A 27,745-nucleotide genomic window follows, 5' to 3' on the forward strand; every position below is an offset into this window, starting at 1 on the left:
AAACAAAACGATTTCGCGTTTTTGTAAACTTTTCTGTAAATGTTGCTGCCGATGTAGTAGTAGTTGTTGTTCTTATTTTTATTGTTGTGGACGATGACGTCATTGTGAACGACCTTAGATAGGTATCACAGTACACGTGCTCCGACGCTGACGGGAAAATTGTTTTTATGGCAAGGGAGGATATTGTTTGGGACTTTATGTGGTTCCTTTCTTGTCGATAATGAAGATATGTCTGCCTTGCGATACTTTTTTTATTTTCTCTTTCTTTCTTTCTCTCTCTCTCTCTTTCTCTCTCTATCTCCTCTCTTTCTCTTTTTCTCTTGTTGTTTGCAAAGCCTTAGTTTATTTGTCTTCTAGGTTTGTTGATATTTTTTAAACTGTTTTCGTACCGATATTTATAAAAGTGATTTTGTTTGTGGAAGAAAGAAAAATCAATATGTGTGTGTTTGTTTGTGTGTGTGATCGCCTATTTTTAATGTTTGGTTGTATGTGTGTGTGTGTGTGGTGTGTGTGCGTGCGTGTTTGTGTGTGCATGCTGCGGTGTATGTGTGTTGTTCTATAAAAACATGTTGTTTTTATCGTTTATCGACGTTGTTTCTAATGTTTCTCGTGTTATTTAATCCAAGTATGTGCGTTAAATATGTTGGCATTTGTTGATTGTTTGGTATTGTTTACTTGTTTAAGAGTTTAAAATATTTTTTAGTGTTACATTGATGTTGTTGTTTGTATGTAAAATTTGTATCAGATAATGTTGTTGACGTTTTTATGTGTAATTTATATTAGATATTGTTGTTGTTGCTTGTATAAACTGTCTGTTGTTGTTGTTTAAATGTATAATTTGTTTCAGATATTGTTGTTGACGTTTGTATGTGTAATTTGTATTAGATATTGTTGTTGTTGCTTGTATAAACTGTCTGTTGTTGTCTTGTTTAAATGTTGTTGCTTATTATTCATTGTTGTCTGGTTCGACCGTACCAAATGTCATACAGTACAGCTCTTTATTCTGCACGTCGCATACATCATCATGGTTTGTGTATGCACCAACAGCCTAAGTGGGGTAAGCATTGAGATTTCCAATGTCCATTTTGAGTGTTTTTGTTGTTGTTGTAATTGGTATTGTAGTTGTAGTGGTATGCTGTTGTTGTTAGTAGTGGTGAATAAGATGAAATAAGATCTTAATCCTATCAAATGTATTTATAAAATTTTTGTTAAACTCTTGCAACGACAATTCTTTCACTAACTAACTAGCCAGCCAGACAACAATTCAACCAACCAATCAACCAACTAACCATTCAATCAATCAACCAACCAATCTGTCCTTCAATCAAACAATCAGCCTGCCAATCAAACATTTAACTCTGTCTACAACAGACAAAAAACGTTAGAACAAAATCATGAAGAGAGATTAAGTAGGCAGAAAAATAGTGAACGATGATGATGAATGTGATGATGAGAATGATGATACTGACGATGATAATGGCTTCGATGATTAAAAAATTATTATTTTTATGATTAAATAATGATGACAAATATAATTAAATGATAGTGATGATGAAGAAAAAGAAGAGAACATTCTAACATCTACTGTAATTATGATTAATACGTCAAATTTTGACTATGTCAGATGACGGATGTGTGCTAGTACGTGATGGCCGCTTAAAAATGGCAACATCATATGCGCTATTTTAGCTGTAGTTGATGTCATTATCATTATTATTGTTGTTGTTTTTACTGTTGTTGTTGTCATTAATGCTATTGTTGTTGCTACTAACGTTTTTAATGTAATCTTCATCATTTGAGATTTATTTTTCCTTGTAAAACACCTTCCCATACATTCTATCTTTCGGTTTTTTGTCTTTTGCAAGTGAAAGCTAAATTTTCATGCAATAAATAATTTATTTTCCAAAACTACACTTATAACATACAATTACTAACAGATTTTAAAACCGTAAATAAAATAACATATATTCATTAATCAGCTAGACGACCATTACCATCGTCATCATCTCGTATTCATTGCGATTATTATCATTCTCACATTAATAAAAGTCTCAATATCACATTCTCACATTTATATACTGCAACACACACATACATATACATACACACACACACACACACACACACACACACACACAAACACACACACACACACACACATACACAATAATATCTTCACGTATTAGTTCTCGAAAACCAATAAAAGGAAACGTCTGTAATATTTAACTACATATTTGGCACCGATGATAATAACAATAACAAAGATATTTAACATAATAACAAACATAGATTCGCAAAAATTCGCAAAAAATAATTAAAATAATTAATGTTACAATCGTTTACAAATTACACTAGTTACATATTACTAATTAGTTTCAATAAATGTAAGATATTGCAAATAGCGCAATGGTAAAATACTTTGGATCAGTATAAGACTGTAATTTACTAAAGTACTCTTAGCAGTATAGAACCTATAAAAATGTAACGTAATGTAACGTAATGTAATGTAATGTAAAGTAATGTAATGTAATGTGTGTAATGTTCTGTAATCATGGATTTCCTTTCAATAACAAATCGTTTAAAGCAGAGAGTTAAACTGAAATATTATGAACTGTAATTATTTGAAAATCATTCAAAAAGCTGTTTGATTAAATTCTAAGAACAAAGTTAAAAGTTGAATTTTATAAGCTAGTCAAACTGCAATTAATCAATCAAAGATCAGCCAATCACAAACCAACTTTGCACTTAACCAGCCAATTAATGAAAAAATTAACGAACGTATCAACTATCGATTAATCAAATCTACAATCCTACAACATTCAACCAACAGCCAACCAATCAACCAGCCAGCCAACCAAACAGCCAACCAAACAGCCGACCAATCAGCCGACCAATCGGCCAGCCAGCCAACCAATCAATCGTCGCAGGTTTTAATCATATATTTCTTTAAACAACATTCCCTATCGAGAACGTGTCGATTGGTGGTACGACACTTGCCACCGCAATCGAGAGTAGCGGCCACAGCGTCTGATGAGGAGACGCCGGCAGCTATTGAAGCCTTCGTCCGATGATGGTGTGTGTGGTAGTGACGTGGTTTTTCTTTATTCTCGCTCGAGTGGGCCCTCCTGCTGTTTCTCAGAAATTTTTCTTCCTGCTGATACATCTGGCATTCGACGTCCCGTCGTAACTCTTGCTTCATTTCTCGGAGTAGCTGGTTGGAGCGAGGAGACGAGAGAAAAAAATTAATTGACACAATTAATTAATTAAATTAATTAATACACAAACGTATGCAAGTACCCAAGCCAACACAAAAAACGAGTTATAGACATATAAACAAAAAATCTCAAATATGAACCAAACAAACATTTAAAAAAATTTTTCATAATACAGCTCTGTGTAAATTTATACTCATTTAAGTTTCGTACATAAACAAACATACACAAACAGGTACAAAAAATATCATATCAGCGTACATGCAAAAACAAACATTTGGACGCACGTACATGCAAAAACACACATTCGTTCGGACTTATCAGTACCTTGTCTTGTTGGATTTTGTTGGAAGGTGAGTTCTTCCTCTTGTCCATCTCCTCCAACAGTATGGCGTATTGATTTCTGTAGCTAGTTGGTGCATTGATTCACTCATGCATTCATTCATTCATTCATCAGTGTCTTCATTCATTTAACATCCATACGTCAGTCCATTCTTTGATCGGATACTTATTTAATTACTAATTGACCAATTCATTCATTATTGACTAATCAAGTTATTCATTCATTCATTCATTCATTCATTCATTCATTCATTCATTCATTCATTCATTCATTCATTCATTCATTCATTCATTTATTCATCATTCATTCATTCACTCATTCATTCACTCATTCATTGATTTACTGGTTGAATAGTAAATACCCTAAACTAAAACACACTTGAATAAATTCAGTAACCAACGAAATGAACAACACATGCATTAATTAGAATATCAACTCGGTAATTCAGTTTGTCGCTAGGTCAAGAATGTACGAACGAGCAACAAATGAAGGAATGAAAAAAAAGTGAAAAAGTGAACAAACGAATGAACGATCGAACGAACGAACAAATAAACAAATGATAGAATGAAAGAACGCAAAAAAGGAATGAATGAAGACCCACTAGTTCTCGATGCACTCAATCTGATCAGCTTGTTTCTTGGCTTGTGCCGTCTTCATCTCTTTCCTCTTCATTCGTTCATCTTTCTCTCTCTCTTTTCTATCCATCTCTGCACTTCTGCACAAATCCACCATGCGCTGATAATTGAAAAGATGATGACGAAGATGATGACGAAGATGATAACGAAGATGGTGATGCTAGTGACAAAGATGATTGGTTACAAATGATGATGACGACGATGAAACATGACAAAGACATATTAAGGAATGTCTTCATTATCATTACCATCTTCATAATGAAACCGTCTGCCAATCATTCCAACATCATTAACAGCATCTTTTTTTTCATCTGCCTAACAACCATCTTCATCACCACCACCATCATTCTTATCATCATTTTCCCTCACTCTCTCTTCTCTCGATCTCTCCTTAACAGCTGCTGCCAGCTGATGACGACGCAACTGATTCAGACGTCTGTCCTTCCGTATTTTGTTAATCTTCTCGTCTCGCTCCATCTCCCGCCAATGCAACTGATCTTGCTTGCTGGCGCGCATTGCTTTCTTTTATTGAGTGATTGAATGTGCATGAAAGAATGAATAAATGAATAAATGAATGAATGAATGAATGAATGAATGAATGAATGAATGAATGAATGAATGCATGAATGAATGAATGAATGAATGCATGCATGAATGAATGAATGAATGAATGAAATAATGCATGAATGAATGCATGAATGAATGCATGAATGAATGCATGAATGAATAAATAAAAAGGTGGATGGATGAATAGATAATAAGTGGATAAAATTATGAACGGATAGATGAACCGTTAAATCAATCTCGTTAGAAGGGCTACACACATTCATGAACAGAAATAAAAAAAACCTCACAAAGTTTAAAATTCTCAACTAACTATTTCGGTGTCCTTCTTGATGTCTTTCAACTTGATGTCAATCTTCTTTTGATGTTTGCAATAGTTGTCAAGGACCTGACATCAATATTGGTGACATTAAAAAATCCTACTATTTCACATTACATTATTATTCATGTCAGCAATCATATTAACGTCAGCTAATCAAAGCAACAGCACAGATGAATTTGTAACAAAATAACAACTAATGCATATGTGCATAACAACTATGATAAATAATGATAAATAACAACAACACAACAATAGTACAACGAGAACAAAGATAACCAAACAAAACAAAGAACAACAACGACAAACTTTTTTGTCTGGCAAACAAATTTTCGGGCGGTGATTTAAGCAATTAAATTTTTGCATCCGGCTTTGCTGTTTTCGTTGCTTTGGTCGTGGGTGCTGTAGTTGGCGAGGTTGTGGTTGTTTTGAGAATTGGGAAAGATACTGGAAAGGTTGTGGTTTGGTCAGCATTCGACACTTCCTTGAGACCTCATACATGGTTGGCTGTCGCCCCGCCGCGCCACAACATGTCGACGAATCATTTCTTATGAGAGGATCTGTCATGTTTCGTTCATCGCCGTCATCATCATCGTCGTCATCATCATTCACGATATCAGCATCTATAATGACACAGCGGCAAGCAAGCATGCCAACCGTGAAGTTAAACTTGAGAGAAACATCATACACGTATATGAGATATTTCTGGAAGGAATTGATATTTCAAAAATTTTTAATTAACCTCCAACCATCCTCCTCATCTTCTTCTTCTTCTTCATTCCTTTGCAAAACGATGAAGATAATGATGACGAACACGAAGGAAATGATGATGATGATGCCGACGACGATGATGATAATGATGTGGCGCAACAACTGCAGCGACGAGCAGCAAGCGTTTTTGACAATGATTTCTTAGAACAAAGCGATGATAAGGATGACGTTGCTGAAAAAAAGTTAAATTATTTTTAAAACATTTAACTGCTAAATCATGTACATTACTACAATAAAATAACAATATAAACACACACAGACACACACACATACACGCACGCACGTACACATGCACGGAATAGATATACAACAATGAAAACAAACTATGAAACAAAATGTCTACAACGAAATTTCTTTGTCTTTCTAGTGAGTCCGTGCTTCTTCAATATACATTTGCAGTACTCCATCTCCTGAAGATATTAATTTTGAAGGAAAAATTCGTTCTATAAATAACATAATAATATAATATACAAACGAATATAAAGTGCGGTAATAATTTTATATATAAATAACCAAAAAATTGATTCAGAAACAATATTAGCTAATGTAACAACAGTTAACAAATTATTGGTAGCAACAACACTAACAATAACGTACAAACAAAAACTAAAGAGAAACGCTCAGTAAGGAGTTGAAATAAACCATGGTAATCAAAAAACCTGCAATCTCTTCATTAACTCTGGTGTCGGTGCACCAACAGATGTTTCAACCGAGTTCGCCAGCAGATCATTCACTTTCTTAAATATTTTAAATAGTTAATTTTTCATTTAAATTTGAATATATCAGTTTCAAATATTTAAAAAAAAAATTTTGAAAAAATTCTCAAAGATACATCCTCAAAATCCAGCACTTGGAAACTCGAACATAAAATGAAATGGTTATCCGGCTTGTAAAATTCATTTAAGCACACTTGAAAAATGATCATGATGGCAGAATGATGATGAAACATGATCATGCTGAAGATGCCAAGTGAATTGTTTTTTCCAATTTAAAAATTTTTTAAAAATGTTAAAGAAATATTTCGTAGCATTACTACTACTCACTATCACCATAATTTAGAACTAACACCGGCATAATCATCGTTGAAGCATTCACTCATCTTCATCATCATCAACTTCTTCTTCTTCATCCTCATCTTCATCATCATCAACTTCTTCTTCTTCATCCTCATCTTCATCATCATCAACTTCTTCTTCTTCATCCTCATTTTCATCATCATCAACTTCTTCTTTATCATCATCATCATCATCTCATTAAATAAAAATTATACTTAAAGGTTATTCTCTCTCTCTCTCTCTCTCTCTCTCTCTCTCTCTCTCTCTCTCTTCCAAAGTGGATATTGTGTAGTGTATATATAATGCGTTCATTGTTGGTTTTGACTAATACATAATTATACACAACACATACACACACAGACACACACACACACACACACACACACACACACACACACACACACACACACACAGATACAAAAGCAAACAAAAATTTTACATGTGAGTATCATTCATAAAACATCACCTGCAATCGCATAGTCATCATTGCCATTTAACATCATCTCGTCATTACTACAAGTGTGAGTGTCGTCGTCGTCGTCAACATTACGATGACGTCATCATCTCATCGCCATCACGAACATCGTACGGTGACCTACTTTAATGTTTGACCTGGTTCTGCAGACTTGATCATCAACGACTCCATCGAGGTCATTATTTTTGGGTAAGGCCATCTCGTGTCTGCATGATTCATCTTGCAATAACTTTTTTAATTTTTCTTTCAGTAAAATTTCACAAATTTTTTTGTCGTCAAGTTTGTTTTGGTTGTGTTTATAAGGTTGTTGCTGATGTTGCTGATGACCATGATGTCGATGACGATGTTTCTGTGGAAGTGGTTGTGATTCTTTATTTTGTGGTTGTTGTGGCGGTTCAATTTCTTGCTGCTCCTGAGGTTGTTGTTGCGGTGTTTGCTGCAACTGATCTTGTGGTAGTTGCTGCTGCTGTTCCTGTATAAGTGGTGGTGGCTCTTGTTGCTGTTGCTGTCTGGCGTCGTTGTAGATGCAGCATTTTTGCGACTTTTTATGTTGTTGACGTTGTTGCGGCTGCAGTTGTTGTGTTTTAGTGTCGTTGAGGTTGGAGTTCTTTTGCGACATTTTGACAGCGCTGTTGAATTTAAAATGATCGAAAAAAACGTTTAGAGATAATAAAAGAGACATAAAAGAGGCAGTTTGGGATTTGGAAGGAGTGGAGCATCAACTGAACGAACACAATTCCTCGTAGACTACACCGACGAAACGAAATTAAATTAAAATTATTGCCACCGACAACAATGAATTGTAACAAAATATTTGCACCTGGTACTATCAAAAATAAGAAACAAAAACATTAGCAACAATCACAACAACAACAACTACTACTACTACTACTGCTACTACTACTACTATTACTACTTCTAAAACATAAAACCAATAATAATAATAATAATAATAATAAAAAGAAAATTTCCGCTAAAATTTTATGACATTAGTTTCGTTATGGGCGAAAAATGACCCGTCAGTTATGTAAGCTCAATTTCATTTTAAATTAATTCATCTGTGTTGAGTTTGACTTTTTTCTTCTTCCCTTCATTTTCATGTTTATTTTTGATCGCATTTTTCAACTAATTAAATGGAATAGATCGAATAAAGTTCAACAATTGATTTTATCATCAGCGTTTACCAGCAATATATACCTTATACGGTGAGATAAAAACAACAAGAACAACATCTGCAAACAAACCAGTGTCAACAACAGTAGCAACAACAACCACAAAACGAACTGTGGGCGACTCATCTGATCATCTTTAGAGTTGGAGTGAGAAGTCTTGCAAGGTGGAGCCATTACTCCAGATGCTTTCGGTAGTGGCAACGATGATGACGACGATGAAGATGACGTACAATTCCCCTTTCTATCACTTCCATCTGAGCTTTTGCAAGCGGCCACACAATCCACATCATCAGTGTCGGCAGCAGCAGCAGCCACACCAGCAGCATCATCGACATCAGCAGCAGCAGTAGTAGCAGCAGCGTAATAATAATTGTTGTCGCTTCGGTTGCTGTGATCGTTCTTGGCGTACTCGTTGAACATTTTCATGCATTCGCGCAACTTACACTTGGCCACTTTCGTGCTTACTGAAATGTGTCAAGTTTAGTTCGTGCCGGTTGTCATCATCGTTATATTAATAATCAATTTTTTACAACATTTAAAGCGTACCATCTTTCTCATCATTGGCAAGTTTGACAAGTATCATGAGACAATCTGGACACGTGGCACCATTTTTATTCGCTGTCGTTGCTGCCGCCACTACGTCTGCTGCTGTTGCTGCAACTGCAGTCTTTGTTGATGCTGAAGATGCCTTGGTTCTCGAAAGCCGGGCGTTTGATGATGTTACTTTCTGCTTCATTTTCGATGCTTCCTGCCGTACACGAAACAGTTTTCAATTTGTTTTTTGAAATGGCATGGCAAATAAACAAATTACACCAATTTTAATAATTATGGTAATCTGATTATTACAAACTTAGGAAGGAAATTTTATTTTATAAAAAAAAAATAAATTAGAAGCCAACTTTGAAATGTCGCTTGCAGATTCTACAAACGTCGTCGTTGCTACCACCACCATCGTCGCACAGTGCCTGGATGGCTGCCAGCTTCTTCTCACAGTTTGCAACGATATCATCATCACCATCATCATTTTCATCATCTTCATCATCGTCGTCTTTCTTATCATCGACCATCACCAGATTGTTTGGACCGCGCTTCTTGTGGCCACTCAACATTTCAACTTTTAACGAATCATGCCGTTGTGGTGATGACGCTGGATGGCCAACCTTTCTAGAACGATCATCTAACGTATCGTGTTTCATCTTCTCACTCTTTTGCGACTGAATAAATTTTTTTGAAGACTTCTCCCTGCCAACTGAGATGTTTTTAAATCGTTTGCTGTTGGGCGACAACTTTCCAGTTGGAACGTTCGAATAACGACACGGTGTTGACGCTTTTAATGATGCCTTAAGGTTTAGCAAGTCTTTTGCCACTGTTGATTTCTTCTCTGATTTCGCCTGATTGCAGCCAAAATAATTCTTCAGCATTGTAGCCATGGGAAATTTTTTTGACTGTTTGTTGACAATCATACTTTTAGAACTGTTTTCTTTGATGGGACCATTACCTCGCCTATCAAAATCATCTTCGTCTCTTGTCTCTATCTTCTCACCAAAGCTACAGCCATCATCATCTCCGTCATCTTCACATTCATCTTCATAAGTCTCGGCTGCTCGAAGATAAGCACCCCCATCATTTTGCTTGCCATCATAATCACCATCGCCATTAAAAACGCCTAGCTTGTCGATGTACTCATGTATGACGCTCTTATCATCGTCCGCCCCGTCACACTTCTCTCCATTCGCCACTGCAATAAATTTAACAAAAATTCAGAATTGGCGAGCGTTAAAAACTCGCCTGTCGGTCAAATTCGTAACTTTTTTTTATAAGTGGAAGCGTTTTTACCGCAAGATTTTAATGATTGTGTGTATATTTAATGTTTGCAAGAAATTTTTGTATGTTTGTCGTTTAAATATGTTGTTTCAATCTATAACTCAGCACCTGTTGCCTACAATGATACATCTACATATACAGAATATTCTACACACAAATTTCAAGTTTAAAATCACTTTGGTGTCTCATTACAATAAAGATTTTATCAAAATTGAATTCAATGTGTCAAATGGTTACGACACATCGCACATACTTATAAACGGATAAACACGCCAATTCATCACAAATGCACAAACACGCACAAAAACAAGGAATGAACCAACTACGTTCAATATTCTCCTCGACAATTTTATCATTGAAGCATGTTATCAATTCGTAAAATATCTCAAGAAGATTCCTGATAGACATCCGGTTTCCGTCAATGACGTCACAACCAGTGATGTGCGATAGCGACGTGCAGACGACGTCATTCGATAATACATCGATGACTATCTGAACGTTTCTAGATTTTTCCTCCGTTGTATCAGCATTCCTGTTAACATCTATAACGAGATAGAATTTAGTGATAGTGATTGAACTGAACGACAGGTAACGATAGTAATTAAAATAATCTCAAAAAGAGACCTTGTAAAACTTGTTTGGTGAAAATTTCAAAGATAGCCACAAATATTCTATCACTGATATGGGATACTTTCTTTACTCTATACGTTAGTCCGCATGTTTTTAATAAATAGTTCGTCGTGTCTACAAGCTCTGAGTATGTTTGTTTGTTCATTTTTTATTTTATTAATTCGTTCGCTTATTCATTCATTCGTTCGCTTATTCATTCATTCATTCATTCATTCATTCATTCATTCATTCATTCATTCATTCATTCATTCATTCACCAACATCCAAAAAGAAACCTTGATCTATTTTGGACAACTTATCATTATTGGCCAGGAAAATACCTGATATTTAAAGCATTAATAACATTATAATCATTATTATATAATATAAATCTCAGCATGGAACTATAACTAAAGTTTGGCCTAATTACTTAATAATAAATAAATTAATTAATTAATAATTAAATAAATTAATTAAATAATTAATAGATTAATAATTAAATAAATAAGTATGATAAACACCACCTTCCATCATACCCACAATAACTTCAATAAGTTTAGTGATAGAGTGGCAGTCATGTGATACCAGCATATCTGGTTTTATATGATCTAATGGTGTGTCAATTGCGTAGGATAGAGTTTTCAAAAGCTGCCTGTAGGCAATTAGCTCTTTTTCTTCTTCTTCATCATCGTCATCGTTATCTTCGATCGGTGCACCAGTTGGTACTGTTGTTTGTTTTAAAAAATATTATTTATTTTATTTGAAAAAAAAACGATTTCTCAAAAAAAAAAAATAGTTTTTATATCATGTATTTGTTACATCACGATTCCTTATTTGTTAATTTCACAATAAAATTCTCACAACTATTAACAGAATGAAGGTTATTAGTAGAAAAAAATTGATAAAGCAGATTTTATTATTATTATTGTTGTTGTTGTTGTTGCTGTTGTTATAATTATTACAAGAGGGCAAGTTAACCCTGATCGAAATAGGTAGGGCAGACAGAGTGGAATATTGTATAGAATAGTGAGGAGTTGATTTGTCTGATAGATTTTACAATTTTCTTCATTTTCAGAGTTGAGAGTAAGTGATTCAACAGGACCAGGGTTTCTGTCGGTGGAATCAATTAACTGATCAAAATTAATATTATATTTAATTAAAATTAAATTGAAGAAATTATGAGGTGTAATCATTGAACAATGATAACAGATATCGTCATAGTGACCTGAATCATTGCATTCATCTTCTTTCCCCTGTTCCTTTTTCTGTACTGAAAAATTATTAAAAAAAAAGATTAACCAAATATAATGAATAAACGTTTTTCAATTTCAAAACTAGTTAACCGATATTATAAGAATGACTAGACTGAATCTGTTACTTAATTCTATACAGTTTTTTTTATTTACTACCTAGTTAATTTGATAGTTTATTACTATTTCACTAATTAATAGAAAAGAATATTTACATAAAATAGTTTCGTGAAACAATTCGAATAAATTTTTAATAGCAAGTTTGTCGTGGTTCAACAGGGCGTCAGGGGTGATGTGGCAGAGGCTGAGGTCTAGGAAGCTGGAGAAGTTATCCAACACATGTTCCACTAGTGATTTTCCACTCTGCTTTTCTGAATCTGCCAAAAAATAAAAGTTATTGAATCTAAAAAAAATAATGAAACTATGTTTAAAATACTTTTGCATTTAACTTTAAATTACAATTTAATTCGAAATTTAAAAGGCAAATTAAGTAAAGTATTGACTTATTTATGAAAAGTATTAAAAATTAAAGTAAAAAAAAATTTAAAGATGAAGATTTCTACCTTTTTTTAAATCACAAAGTCTTGAGAAGCAAGTGTAAATTAATTTGGCATCAACTTCTTCTAATTCTGCTGGCTTTATATTCAACTTTAAATCCTCACAAACGGTTTTTACAAGCTGCAAAACTGTAAGTTGATGAAAAAATTATAAAATGCTATTATAGCATTATAAAATAAATAAGGATTTTATTTTTTATAAAAAATGAATTTTAAAAAAAGTTGTTTTTTTCTAATTTTTTAAAAATAAAAATGAATTCAGAAAATGTTTTGAAGTAACCTGTCTTGTCAGACAAGGCAGTCATTTTATTTTATTTTAAAAATTATTTAATATTAATCAAAATATAATAAATAATTTTTTATAAGTAAACATATGATGTTTTGTTTATAGTTTCATGGTTGATAAGCAAGCCGAAGATATTGAATAACGTTAAGATCTTTTGGAGAATGCTTTTTATTTTCAAACCAAACTCATACATTTAGAAAAACTAACTGTTAGAATTGAGAGTATTTTCAATATTCAATCATTTATCACATTCACTTCTTTCTCTCTAGATATCTTTCTATATATATATATATATATATATATATATATATATATATATATATATATATATATACACGGCTAGTACGAACTTAGCAAACTAGAAGAAACATTTGTACAATTCGTTTGTCAAAAGCATATATATATATATATATATATATATATATATATATATATATATATATGTATATATATATATATATATATATATACATTAGTTAATACAAGTTCATTAATTCATTAATCAAAAATATTCACACAGTATACGGAAAATGATATAGCAAAATAAAATTAAAATTAAACCAATCCTTTTATACAAAATAATAATCAGTCAATATGAAGTTGCCTAGGCCTTTGATTAACCAGATCAATGAAAGAGTTCAGTACAGCCACACCTCTGTTCGTGTTGAAGAGTTTTATTAAAGCCACCAGCAAGACAAATGTCCAACCAAGCCATTCATAATAATTTGCCCGAACTAGTACAGACGATACAGGTCCCAGCATGTCCCTAGCCTCCACTGTTACACTCATGTTTGGTTCTAATCCTTGAGTTTGAATTAGGTGAAAACAATTTTGAATTTCTAAAAGAATGAAATAGAATAATTGTAATGTTTGTTTTTAAAAGTTATGAAAATTAAGTTTTAAATAAGAAATATGAGAAAGGCAAACCAGTGTTATTAGATAAGTAAGCCATCAGGGATGCCAGTGACCTATTTGAGTCAGTGAATCTCGAAAAAGATTTTCCACTATGGTAGACCAAAACTGTGGGCACAGCATATATTCCAAATCTGGAGTTGAAACTTTTTAAAAAAAACAAGCAATCAATTTTATGAGCAAACATTAAGTAAAGAAATAGAAAAATAAAATACAGAGACTGATAAAAATGTTATGTCACTATGCAGAAAGATGAAAATGAGAAAAAGTGAGAAAGTGAAAGAGAAAGAAAATATTTAATTATACAAACTTGCTGAAACTGTAGGCCTCAATGGCAACTACATCAAGATCTGGAAAAGCTCTAGCTAAGGCATTGTAGTGAGGGGCAATCAAAGCACTGAAGAAACACCATCGAGCATAATAAAGGACAACAACACAATGGTGTGATTTGCCATGTTCGGAATTTATGTGAAACAACAATTGAGAAATGTTTAAAATCTGTACTTTTGGTTCAACTTCATTCTTTCGTCTGATTGGAACGCAAGTTACCTTTGCATTTTCTTTTGATTCATTTGAGGAACTGTTTTGTTCAAATGATGAAAGAAGTTTTCAAATTTAAATGATGAAATAAAAAAAGTTTGTAAACTTAATTTACCTTAAATGAAAACTTGAATAATCACATCTGTAATTATTTATTACATCAAAAAAATTCATAGGAGGGCAAATTGTGAATGAAGTGTGTCCTTCACAGAATGCAAAGCATTGACCTTGACTAGAAACTGTGGGATGGACATTATGAATCTGAGGTGTGGTGCTAGTCTGTGAAAATGGTTGAAATGTGAACATCCTATCAAAGATAGAACTTTCTGAAATGTTGCCATTTGTCTCTTCTCCTATGCTGTTGCCAAACACTAAATAAAAAAAGAATAAAAATTTTATATTATAAAATAAGTAAAATAAATGTAAATAATAAATAAATATTGTTATTGTTAGATATTTATTTTTTATATTCATATATTATATATATATTATTTTATTATGATAATAATATATCATTTGTCATCTTGTGGCCAGCAGTCGCGTTTCAAACTGGGCTACGGTTGGTTAGGGATAAAATAAGTGTGTTCAGGTCCACAGAACACAACAACCACACAACAACACAGATTAAAAAAAATTTAATTAAAAAATAAAATGAAGCTTTTACCTATAACTATAAGACTAAAGCAATACAAATTGAGCTTCAGGAGCATTGTCGGTAACGACACAATAACTAACAACCAAAATTTTAATCAAAATTCACGACATAATGAAACAAAATTAAATTAAAATTATTTTAAAAAACTTATTTAGCGATTATCAAAGGCTAACACCTAATTCTAAAAGTTAATTTTCAACAAATTTTATTAACATTAAGATATAATTGAATTATTTTAAAAATTTATTACAAATAAATATTAAATTTAAATTAAAGTTAAATGCATTTATAAAATTTGTTTAATTTTTTTAATTGCATAGAAGGTATAACCTTATCAAGACAATTCGATGTTTTGATTAATTAATTTGTCATTGTGTTTATTAATTATCGCTTCATTAAGGATTGTTGTGGTTTTGTAGACTCTTTGATTTTTATTTTTTGATTTAATCAAACTTTCTGCTGGAAATGAGAAAAAAGCCAAAATTGGAAGACTGCGCGTACGACAATCGATCCAGCGAAAAATCGCTCAACACGGACAGGCAACTAAGACCCAATAGGTCTTACTGCTACAACTACTACAAAACTAATAAAAGTAGCAGACACAAACAGGTAACTTTCAACAAAGTACCCGCTAGCAGCAAGCAGGCCACCAACCACAATTCAAACGAAGATGACACCGATGATTATTGTGACAATGATTATGAAAATTTTTGGCAGGAGTCGGATGATGAATCCATCAAGTCTGAATATTCTGAGAAACTTTCTTCTGTAGCAGAAGAGTATGACCACCAAAAGAGAAAAAGCAACCTGAGAAAAACTCACATCTATGTGTTCGAAGAACGATCAAATAATTCTAAGTTGAAACTGCCCCCAAGTTCCACTGATTTGGTTCTGGACAAGAGATACATAATGCAGGCATTAGGAATATATGAGGTGCTGAATCAGTATTCAGTTATATTACGTCTGACTATTTTCACCTTTGAAAATTTTTCTGCTGCTTTGCTTGAAAATGATAACTCAAAGTTGCTATGTGAATGCCACATAAATCTGCTAAAATGCATTTTGAGAGTAGATGAGGCAAACACATTATACTCCTATAAGGACAGCAAAGATAGTGTCTCGATATCATATTGTTGTATGGATGAACTAACGTGGTTTGAAGCAGTTGGTATGTATTTTCAAAGCATTGCTCGTAATTTATCATCAGAGGTTGTTAACAGATTGAATGGCATGTTTGCCAAACAGCTGTATACTAATCTAGTTGTAGAAGATCGCCTGTTTCTGTTGATTCAGTTAGTTGAATTATTTCTGATGACAAATGTGGCCAGGGATGTGCTGTTCAAGGAAGAGGAAGTCAAACATGAAGAACATTGTAGATATTGTCACAAGTTAGTCTCCTTTATTGACTGTTATCCCAAATTATATACATGTATTATGTTGTATCATCTTGGGTTGATGATTGCTAACTACATTGCATTCAACGATGCTGTTTTACTGAAACAACATTATCTTTTTGTCATTCACTATTGTTTTTCATCTTTGCATTTGCTGTCGTTTATTATTCAAAATTTTTTTTTGATAACTAGCTAATTTTTATAATGAATTAGGCGTGGAAATTTGTTGTGCTGTGAGTCGTGTCCGGCGATGTACCACCTGACCTGTATTGATCCACCACTGGATAACGCCCCATCTGGTGACTGGTTCTGTGTGGCATGCTCCAAAACCAAGGTGCATATTTGCAGTACTGTGCTTATTTGTCGTTCTGTGCCACTATGAATACATCTTACTCGGAATATTATGAATTATTCAATTTATTTGATTTATGGCATTGGCGAAGGAAATTGTTAAAATAGAGTACAACAGTATATATATAAATAATTTAATTTACTTTTCAAAAATACCAAAGATCATAGAAGCAGAAATGATGAATTCTTCTTCAGTTACAGCAGCAGCAACGACAACATTTTCATTACCTGCTACAACCTCCACAACGACGACACCATTTACTTCATCACCTGCTACTCCAACAAGCAGCAAGTCCAGCATCAATTGTTTGAGTTTGGGGAGGAGAGAGCCACTTGGGCATGATAGGCATGGCAGGATGTACTGGTTTCTGGCTAGGAGAATTTTTGTGTATGTCGTTGTGGCCTTGTTGTGTTTGTTGTTTCATTTTATGTTTTGCATTTTTTGTTTAGTTGTGGAGGTTTTTTGTTCTGGTTTTGTGTTGCATTCTCAAATACTTGCTTGTTTTCTATATAAACATGTGTTGTGCATATATATTTTTCAAATATTTTACTCTGTGTTTCATTAAATTCAATTTAAATGTTTTATATTTTAGTTTGTTTTTGTAACTTCTACTTTTATTCAATTCAGTTTTTTCTTTAAAAAAAGCATGTAAACAGCATTTAAAATATGAAATCCTACCAACCAACCAACCTACCTACCCACCACACACAGCTCAGATGAGACATCACTAGTGGCATACTACTCAACAGAGCCACAACTCGAGGAATTGTTGATGTGCCTGGATGGCAAAAGATGGGAATACAATCTTGTTAATGCAATCAAAGACATTAAAAGTGATATCATTAATGACATGAATATAATTCTTGCATTAACTTCCAAGTACAGGAGTGGACAGAAATCTTCCATATCGTATGATCGTGGTTAGATGGGTTATGTTTGTAAATTAAATTTGTGGCACATGTTTTTTTTTATTAAAACGAATTTGTACTTTTTTAATTTGTTAATTTTTTTAAGATCATCTGTTATCATTGAATATATATTTTTCTGGTTACTCTTTGCAGATATAATTTTCTGCTCATGTTTGTATATTAATTCATATTTATTTTCATCATCCAGAAAGGACAGAGCTGAGAATGAATGAACTTCAAATTCGTAAAAACCATAAGAAGTGTAGAAATAAAAACATCAACAGCACCAGTAACAACAACAGCAACGACAACGTTGTAGATAGCAATACTAACATTGTAAACCAACACATAACCTGTGAAAGCAGCATCAAGAATGATGATGATGATGATGACGACGACGATAGTGATGATAGTAGTGATGACATTAATGATAGTAGTGATGATGATGAGGAGGACGACGACGATGATAATTTTCATTGTTCTCAAGATTTTTTCAAATTAGGTTCCTTGTCTACTCACTTTTTTGATAACTTGTGCTAACTAACTTTCATAATCGTCGTTGTTATCATAATTGTTGCATATTGTATTGTATTGTGCTGTGTTGAAGATTTATAAATAATCATCATCTTCACCATCGTCTTCACCATTCTCTTCACCATTGTCTTTACCATCGTTTTCACCATTCTCTTCACCATCGTCTTCACCATCGTCTTCACCATCCTCTTCACCATCGTCTTCACCATCGTCTTCACCATTCTCTTCGCCATCCTCTTCACCATCCTCCTCACCATCGTCTTCACCATCGTCTTCACATGACAGGACAGGAAGGTAGCTACAAATCCTATGTAAATGTTTACACTGATGAAATCCTTGCTCTCAGCAAGCAGCAGCAAGTGGAAGAACGAGAGAAGAGACGACATCTCTCCTACAAATTCTCACTGACCACTGTAGCTGAGTTTACATGGGTGGATTCCAAACATTCATCATCTAGTGATGTCAAGCCAGGCAGAGTCTATGGAACTGTTTCAGACATAGTTGACATATTGAGGAGGACTATCATACATTTGGAAGACATCATACCAAAGTTTGTTCTGCCTGTGTTGTGTTGTGGTGAGTAGGCAGATGTGTTGCTATTTTGTGCTGTGATGAGTAGTATACGCTGTAGTGGCTCCTGTTGTGATGAGGAAGATGAAGATCAAAGTTTCAACTAATTTTCTGGTATATCTCATTAATATTTTTTACTGGACACAGATGTTTTCTACATAGCAACTGGTACTTACACAGAGATCGCTGGTTGAAGGCCATGAACATGTGTCAGACGACGAGGGAGTTCAGTCTGGCACTGATGATCCTGGAGGCATGCATCAAGCCAATGCTCTTTAACTCTGTGTGGAGCAAGGCTCAAGGTTTAGTCTCTTTTTGCATTTTAAATATAACTTTATTGGAACTTTGATTAAACTGTTTTTGAGTAAAAGTTGTTACCAGGTGAAAACATTTTGCAATCCTCTCATCAATCAGGTCACACGTGTCTCTTTAGGACGACGCAACAAGAGAGAGATGATGAGAAGAAGAGAGAGCTTGATGTGAGAGTGAGTTTGAAGGAGGAAATGAATTATTGTCTGGCCATGAAAGTTGTCAAGTATTCACTGGGACTTAACCATCAGGTCAATTCATTTGACATTCGATGTTATTGCTACCATTGTTGTTTCTTTGCCATTCTTGGGGTTATTGTCGTTACCATCAATGTCTTGTTGTTGTTGTTGCTAATGGATATTGCTTTTTGAATGGAGAATTGTTACTGACCATTAACAAGAACATCATCAACAATAACTGAACAACAGCATCAATCAACAATAAGACCAACATCATCGACAATGATATCAAACAATGATAAACATCTCTTGAAAAACAATTTAAACATTCAGGTCTGGAAGCAGAAGGGTGAAGAGTACAGGATAACAGGCAAACAAGCTTGGATGTGGGTTGCACCTACCAGACTGACAAAAAGACCCCTGCTGAAAAAACGATCAACATTGCTGACAGATGGCAGCACCCAAAAAATTAACGTTAATGATGTTGATATTACACAAACAGTTATAGTTCCAATGGAGACACCATCCTACTTCTCATCATCTCCAGCGACGACATCGTCTGATGATGGCGTTTTTGATGTTTCTCAATGGCTCAACACCAGGTCTTCATCATCGTTGTTGTCGTCAACATCGTCATCTTCGTCGTTATCGTCATCCTCTCGAAAGCCTCTATCTTTTTTACATAGCCTCCTAAATGAAAGAATAAAATTTGATGAACGACTGAATGAATTAAAGGAGAAAGTTGCATTAAAATTGAAAGAGCATCAGAGAGATGATGAGAATGATACTGCTGGTCATCTTGATGATGATAACGGAGGGAATGGTGGGAAGGAAAAAGTGAAACACGTGAATGAATTCTTCAAAAAATTTGAACAATTTATGAAGTTGTGTGACAAAGTTAATTGCAATCAATCAAAATCCACCTCACTTAACGTTCATCCAACAGCAGCCACGGCCACCACATCAACCACAACAGCAGCTACAACCACTACATCAACCACCACAACAGCAGCTGCAGTTATTTCCGCATTTGAATCTCAGAGAGAAGTGTGTAGAAAAATTTTGAAGCAGCTTAATACAACATCAGATTTCACTCCCCTTGTCATAAACCTTAAAAAATTATCAAACAGCATCTGCTTCACTCGACTGAAATCAAGTTTAAATGGTGGCCTGCCAAAAGCTCACAACTTTGAGATAGTCAGACGCAAAAATGCATTAAGTTTATATGTTATTGAACTTCCTAAGCTCAAAAAGTTGTCAAGAAAGGCAGGTTTCGTTGAAACCCCTGGCTACATTTACAACGGTTATGGAAATTTTTGCTCGTACACATCCCAGTTCTCCAACAATCAAAGTAATTCATATCAACTGAACAGCTGCCCTCGACCTTGTTTCCAGACTGCGTGGAGGTACAGAACTCGAACGGCCAAGAACCTTTCAACAATTTGCTTGCAGCTGAAAATATTGTGGGTTTGCATTAAGTGGGACGACCTCTACTCAACTTATCCAACTAACGGCCTACTCGTTTACGATGAGACCAACGAAAATGGCTTGAGTGACGTCACGGTGACGTGCGAAATGATCAAAAGAAGAATTTTAACCTCAAAATTTGATCCTGTAAATTATAAGATCGAGTATCTCGTGCAGAAGACGGTAACTCCGAAAGATTCACCTGTATCAGCCGCTCCTACGTTGCCTGCTTCAACACCAGGCAAGCTTTTGTTCCTTTTTGAATCATCATATCTATCCACTATATACCATATCATGCCATCTCATATTAAAATGTTATTTGTCACTTCTTTGTTGCCATGCAGTATAATGATTTTATAATTGCATTATTAATTTTAAGAAAACGCTACAACAATAGCACACCACCATCATCACACACGTTGCTCTAATAACTATGCAATAACTAGCTTCCAGAAAAACCTCGCTGATTTGAATAGCAGCATATTTAGAGATCTGCTGCCTTTGAAAATAACAGCAGCAACAATATCATAACAACACTAATGATGGCGTTACACAACAACACTTTTAACAAAACAATCAACAGAAAGATCAACTCAGAGGACAGGCCTGAGAGAGCGCAAGGTTCTGGAGGCAGTGACCAGTAAGAAGTGGGTGGAAGAGGATCAGCTGGAACTCTGGCAGATCAGATACTTCAATGAGATGTAAGTCTCTTTTTTTCTCTCTCTCTCTTCCTCTCCTCTCTTTCCTCTTTCTCTCTGTTCCCCCTAGATGTTTTTGTCCTATGCATCGTATAATGTGTTGTATGCTGTTGTATATCTAGTAAAATGTATAGTGCTTGTATATGATGAAAGCATTCAGTTACATTTCTAAGCAGATGTTGTCTTAATTTTCTTTTCGTGTTAATCATCGTCATCCACAAATATTAAAAATTTTTTCAGGTGGGACAGGCAGCTGAAGTCCCAGGCGGCTGGTGGTGGTGGTGATAAAAAGATGTCTAAAGTTCCACTTGCATCATCACCGTCGTCGTCGTCGTTTCCATCGCCATATCGCACGCCATCGTCTACTTTGAGAGTTCAAAAGGCTTTAAAATTGTTAACTTCCAGCGTTTCAACTGAAACAAAATCTCCCGCCATTTCTTCCACCACCTTCAACACCATCAACAACAAAAACGACAGCCGCAACCTCAACCGTCTCCCAACGACGTCAAAAGGAAACAGTATTAATGCCAGTAAGGACGACAAAGGTAAGAGGAACAATGGTCCTCTGTGTAGTAACATTGAAGATGAGTTACTGAGAAAGAGGGTGGAGATGCAACAACGACGGCTTAACACCAACGTTAACAAGGTCCAAAGCAGTTCATTAAACGAGGTAAACGCTAGCAGCAGCAGCAATAGCAGTAGCGACAACAGCAGCAGCACCAGCAACGACAACAGCAATACTAGCCACAACATCATAAAACCAAATTTAGTTATAAAGAATAACAACATCAACATTCCGGAATTTTCACTGAGTGATCTCATCAAAAACATTAACATCATAAAAAATCCTGATGGCAAGATTGATCTCGTTGGCTTGCAAGAGGGTCTCGTTTTGTTGTTGATGCTTTTTTTTTGTGTGTGTTGTCGTGTATTGCTGTCGTGTTGTTGTTTTTTGGTGGTTTAGATAGTGTTGTTGTTGTCGTTGTTATTATCTGGATAATTATTGCTGTATATGACTTCTGATTGAAGATACGTGTGTGTGTCTTCATAGCTTCTGATCGTACACTCACTTGCATTAAACAGGTCAGGAAATAATTCGCATGCCAGATGGGAAGATAAAGGTCAAGTTCACTCAATCCTTTCCCATCCTCACACATCACGCTGCGGGTAGTCACAACAACAACAACACTTGCAACACTAATGTAGATAGCAATAAAACAAATCCATTTAATGACGTTCACAATTCGAACTGCAGTACCAACGGTAAACTATGTGATCAGTCTGCTGTCAACACTAACACTAACAACACCATGAAAGATTTAGGTTCATTACAAAACGCTGAGAACATATCAACTGACAAACAACAATATCAGCAACAGTCTTGTGATTTAAAATCTTCTGATAAAACCAACACATCATTGAAATCATCACCATCAAAAGCATCATCACCCCTATGTGGCTCGCAATCGTCTGCTAACAACAACACAGCAAGAACTACTACTTCTTCGCTGGAAGTGACAACAGTAGCAGTAGTTGCTACAGCCTCTGTTGCTACTGTTGCTAGCAGCGGTGTGGTGGGTTGTGAAACTGCTGCCAATGAGTCTAAGCGATCTATCAAGAAAAGAAAATTTTTCAAGTCTAATTACAACCAGTCTGGTGATACTACTACTACTACTACCGTTGCTGTTACTACTATTACTACTACTACCAATAATAATAATATGGGCGTTAAAAATGCCCTTTACACAAATACTAACACTACTACAGCTGCGACTACTGATGCTACTACCTTTACTGCTATTACTACATCGGCTAGTTTTAGCGCTACTACTACTACTACTAATAATAATAACAACGTAAATTCCATGAATGATGGAAATAATAATAATAATAATAATAGCATTATTGCAGACAACACTATTTCTCGTTCGAAAGTTGGACCGAATAGCATGGATGAAATGGTGAAGTTCAAAAATCAGAAATCGTCCAAAAATAATAATAATAATAATAATAATTTAAATAATAATAATAATAATACTTTTAAAGGCAATGATAATGCTAATATCAATAATGATTATAGTAGCAACAGTAGAATTAGTGGTGATAATGATATTAATATTTGTAATTATTCATTTGATAGTGATGACAATAATAATAATAATAATAATAATAATAGTATTGATTGTAGAAATGATATTAATCATCATCATCATAATCGTCATGATCCTGATAATAATAACAACTTCAATAGTAGTAGTAGTAATAATAATAATAATAATAATAATAATAGAGATGATGATAATGATGATCAGAGGAGTAAACAGGCCTCGAAGATTCTGACGGGCTTGAAGAATATTTTTAAAAATAATAAAATACGAATCAACAGCAACAACAACAATAGTATTAATAATAATGATAATATTAATGTTAATAGTACTATGACTACTACTACTACTAATAATAATAATAATAATAATAATAATAATAATAGTGGTAGTAATGATGATGATGATGGTAATGATAATTCCGACCACCTACTAAATCATAGCAATGGTGAATATGAAAATATAATTAACGATAAAGATTATGATGGTGATGATAATAGTAATAATAATAATAATAATGAAGATATTAATAATAATAATGATAATAATGATTGTGAATTAGGTAACAGTCGAGAGGACGATTTTGTATGTAAGCCACTAAATCAAAATCTGTCGACGTCACCTTTTCATAATAATAATAATAATAATAATAATAATAATAATAATAATAATAATAATAATGATAACAATAATATTAATAATAACAATAATAACAATAATAACAGTAATAACAATAATAAGATAAATAACAATAATGCCTGTATTAGTAATGAAATCCTTTACAATGCGAACGGTGATCTTCAAAATGATTGCAACAATTGTCCTCCTAGCGGTGCGGCTTGTTGCTGCAATGTCAACAACGATGATAATGACGTCATTAATAATAGTAATAATAATGATGGTGGTTATAGCAATAATGGTAATAATAATAATAATAATGATCATTTGTCACCATTATCATCATCGCCAGCTACAAAGACAGCGGCAGCACAGCTTATTCCAGTGGGCGAGTTTTCTAATGAGAAAATAGTTGCCAAAGAACTGTTCAGAACTTATAATAATGAGGATGATGATGATGATGATGATGATGATGATGATGATGACGACGATAATGAGGATGATGATGATGATGGTAGTGATAAAAAAGGTGATAAAAAAGGTGATGGTGATGAAGAGGAGGAAGATGCACGAAAGTTGCTTTTTGATGGCAAGCACATTTCTGGACAGGCTGGCATCAATATCAACAACATCAGCAACGATAACAATCGCAACGATTTCATCAACAACAAAATCAATGATGACAACAATGAAGTTGATGACAACAATAAAGTTGATGACGTCAGTGTCTCTAAAGACGCCATTACCAAAGATCCTAAATGTAGAAAACGTAAGTCTTCGAGATTGCAGTTGATGGGAGAAAGTACTGATAAAAGAAGAAAGGCTAATGATAAAGTTGCTAATGATAATAATTCACCATCCAACAATGCTAGCCCTCGTGCTAGACATGGTATGAAAAATAGTAACAACAACAACAACAATAATAATAATAATAATGACGTCATAAATTTTGTTGATAATGTAAATGACATCGTTGCTGCTGATGGTGATGTAGAGCTGCATTGCGTTTGCAGGACACCGTATGATCCTACTCAGTAAGTTCGATTGCTATTTCGATTTCAATACTTGCTCTTTTTTTATTCTTTGCCTTGCTATGATTAACTTTCTTGTTGTGTTTTTATTGTTGCTTATAGAAAGCTTTTTTATTCATTTAAAGTGAAAAATTGAGATACGTATTTGAGATCGTGTGTAGAATTAAGAATTTATTTATCAGTAATAGTGAAGGCTTTTTTGTAATAGTTTCATCTGAGTTGGATTGAATCATAAAAATTTGATGTCACTGTAGATTCTACGTTGGATGCAACCATTGCGCCGGCTGGTTCCACGGGACTTGTGTGTCCCTGACAGTTGAGGATGCTTCGAGAATTGAATGCTTCATCTGCCAGAACTGCCAGTCATCAAGCAACAACAGCTGCAGTAGCAACCAGTCAGATAGTGAACAACTTCACTGTCTGTGTAGAACTCCTTATGATGAAACCAGGTCGGTAGGTTGGCTGGTTTGTTGGTTGGTTGGTTGTTTGTAGTCGTGTGATTTCAATATTTTATTATTTCAATATTGATTTTTTGACCAATTCTGAACATGGGTTTTAGTTAATTTACATTGATTTTTTGATTATACAACTAGTTAAATTGACCAGATAACTAGATGAATTTGCGAATATTTAACCGAAATTACTAATTTGATCCAATTGTCGCACATTAATTAAACACACTGTCAAATGTACAGCCTCCACTTGTTATTATTAACATACAATTATTGACATCAACATAGATTCTATATAGGTTGTGATGTTTGTCTTGGATGGTTCCATGTGGAGTGTGTGGGGCTGCCAGCATTAGAAGCTACCAAGTTAAATTCATTTAAATGTCCCTCCTGTAAGTTGTCCCCCCTCCAAAACAAACAAATGGTATCGACCTTATCTCCAGGGCAGAAGGCCAAGTTGTTTAATCTTATAAATGCCCTTAAGGTGCTTATCTATGCTTATCATATAGTTGTTTCTAATCTATTCACTAATACGTTGACCCTTAGTGATATGATTTTTTCACTGTAATCACCATAGTCTTCATAGCTTGTTGATTAGAGTAGCAAAATGATTGGAGTAAATATGTTTAGTGATAACATAATTTGTATGTAATAATTTGTAATAATTATTAATTTAATAAATTTTAATAATAATTATTTTAACAAAATATTTTATGAAATCGCTGTAGTCTTCACCGCTGTCTACGCTGTTCTTAGACGAGACATTGACAAAAAATAGAAGAGGTAGTCTGTGTTCTACTTTTTCAGATTCTGAAAATTCTCTCATTCATTTTTTCTTCTTAGATAACTAATAAATGTCAAGGGTATGGCTATTTTTAGTTTCATTACGTAATATAAAATATATATATACATATATGTGGATCCACTTTATAATGATGGCGATTTTATAATTCAGTGAAGTCAAAGGATAACTTATATTTTTGTAAAATTCCTTTGAACTTTTTTAATCTGTGAGCAGCTTTAGAACTTTACTTGAAGTGTTTTATTCTTGATCTTATCAACGAAGTATATTAGCCATTTCTAATTGCACTTAGAATTTTTTATCATCATTTTCATCTTCGTTATCGTTGTCATCATCATCATCGTTATAAATGCTACTATCGTTTTCACCATCCGTATAACCATCATCACTATCGCCATCATCGCGGCCACCATCGTCCTATCACAAGGTTTCAAGTACATAGAGAGCAAATTGCTGATTGATGGATACAGAAATGTTGAAGAGTTCGAAGATGACTTTAACCTCTTTTTCGGTGATTTGCGTTACCAGAGCCTGAGGCAGTCGCAAGAGTACAAAGATGCCAGCAGATTGGAGAGTCTCTTCCATTATAAGATGCAGAAGATCGTCAAGAAATGTTTCTGAAGGACTGTTAATCTTTCTTTTTTAGTTTTCATGTTTAGTTCTTTTGTTAATTTACTGTTTTATTCAATTTTTCTTTTATAATAATTTTAAGTTTTTATTATAATTCCACCAGTGTAACAGCGCTAATTTTATGCATATATTAATTTTTAAAACCAGAAAGTTGGTTTCGTTCATGTCCATTTTAATTCTCTTATTTTATATAACATTGATTTCTGAGTCATTGAAATGTTTAACGCGTTGAAATTTAATATTTATTTGCATGTTCAAATGGATCTCCGTTTTTTTTTTAATTTTTATAAACATTAAAACGTGAGTAGAGATAATAAAAGGTGATCAGGATTCAGTGCGCCAGTCAGGTCAGGCTGACGATTTCGGAACATTTGACATCATAACCACTTTTTTGTCTATTATCATCGTGCTGATCTTTCATATATCGTAATGTATGTACATAATTTATTGTATCATAATAATGACGTCATAATAATGACGTGTGCTGTTGTTCACTTCTATGTCTGAACGTTTCGCT

General features: G+C 34.0%; 3 protein-coding genes across 3 annotated transcripts; 1 reads left to right on the forward strand and 2 right to left on the reverse strand.

Moving 5' to 3' along the window:
- Positions 1–1,022: 1,022 nt before the first annotated feature.
- On the reverse strand, positions 1,023–9,282 carry HELRODRAFT_176791 (hypothetical protein; the record flags this gene model as incomplete). The annotated part of the gene is made up of 12 exons (XM_009024130.1): positions 1,023–1,135; positions 2,956–3,211; positions 3,540–3,621; positions 4,157–4,290; positions 4,560–4,712; positions 5,068–5,142; positions 5,383–5,778; positions 6,504–6,581; positions 6,911–7,072; positions 7,499–8,003; positions 8,659–9,010; positions 9,093–9,282. The coding sequence occupies 12 exons, from the start codon at positions 9,280–9,282 to the stop codon at positions 1,023–1,025; spliced, it is 2,496 nt and encodes an 831-aa protein (XP_009022378.1).
- A 151-nt stretch (positions 9,283–9,433) lies between these two features.
- Positions 9,434–13,091, reverse strand: HELRODRAFT_176792 (hypothetical protein; the record flags this gene model as incomplete). Its single annotated transcript, XM_009024131.1, has 10 exons — positions 9,434–10,284; positions 10,694–10,912; positions 10,995–11,123; positions 11,276–11,320; positions 11,504–11,704; positions 11,958–12,089; positions 12,205–12,249; positions 12,445–12,606; positions 12,793–12,915; positions 13,067–13,091. The coding sequence occupies 10 exons, from the start codon at positions 13,089–13,091 to the stop codon at positions 9,434–9,436; spliced, it is 1,932 nt and encodes a 643-aa protein (XP_009022379.1).
- Positions 13,092–15,644: 2,553 nt separating this feature from the next.
- On the forward strand, positions 15,645–27,219 carry HELRODRAFT_192879 (hypothetical protein; the record flags this gene model as incomplete). The annotated part of the gene is made up of 14 exons (XM_009024132.1): positions 15,645–16,567; positions 16,787–16,907; positions 17,086–17,288; positions 17,637–17,845; positions 18,653–18,917; positions 19,085–19,239; positions 19,352–19,497; positions 19,759–21,235; positions 21,476–21,593; positions 21,831–22,474; positions 22,674–25,347; positions 25,599–25,793; positions 26,085–26,188; positions 27,026–27,219. The coding sequence occupies 14 exons, from the start codon at positions 15,645–15,647 to the stop codon at positions 27,217–27,219; spliced, it is 7,428 nt and encodes a 2,475-aa protein (XP_009022380.1).
- Positions 27,220–27,745: the final 526 nt, after the last annotated feature.

Source organism: Helobdella robusta, assembly GCF_000326865.2.
Source record: "Helobdella robusta unplaced genomic scaffold HELROscaffold_39, whole genome shotgun sequence".
NCBI lineage: Eukaryota > Metazoa > Annelida > Clitellata > Rhynchobdellida > Glossiphoniidae > Helobdella > Helobdella robusta.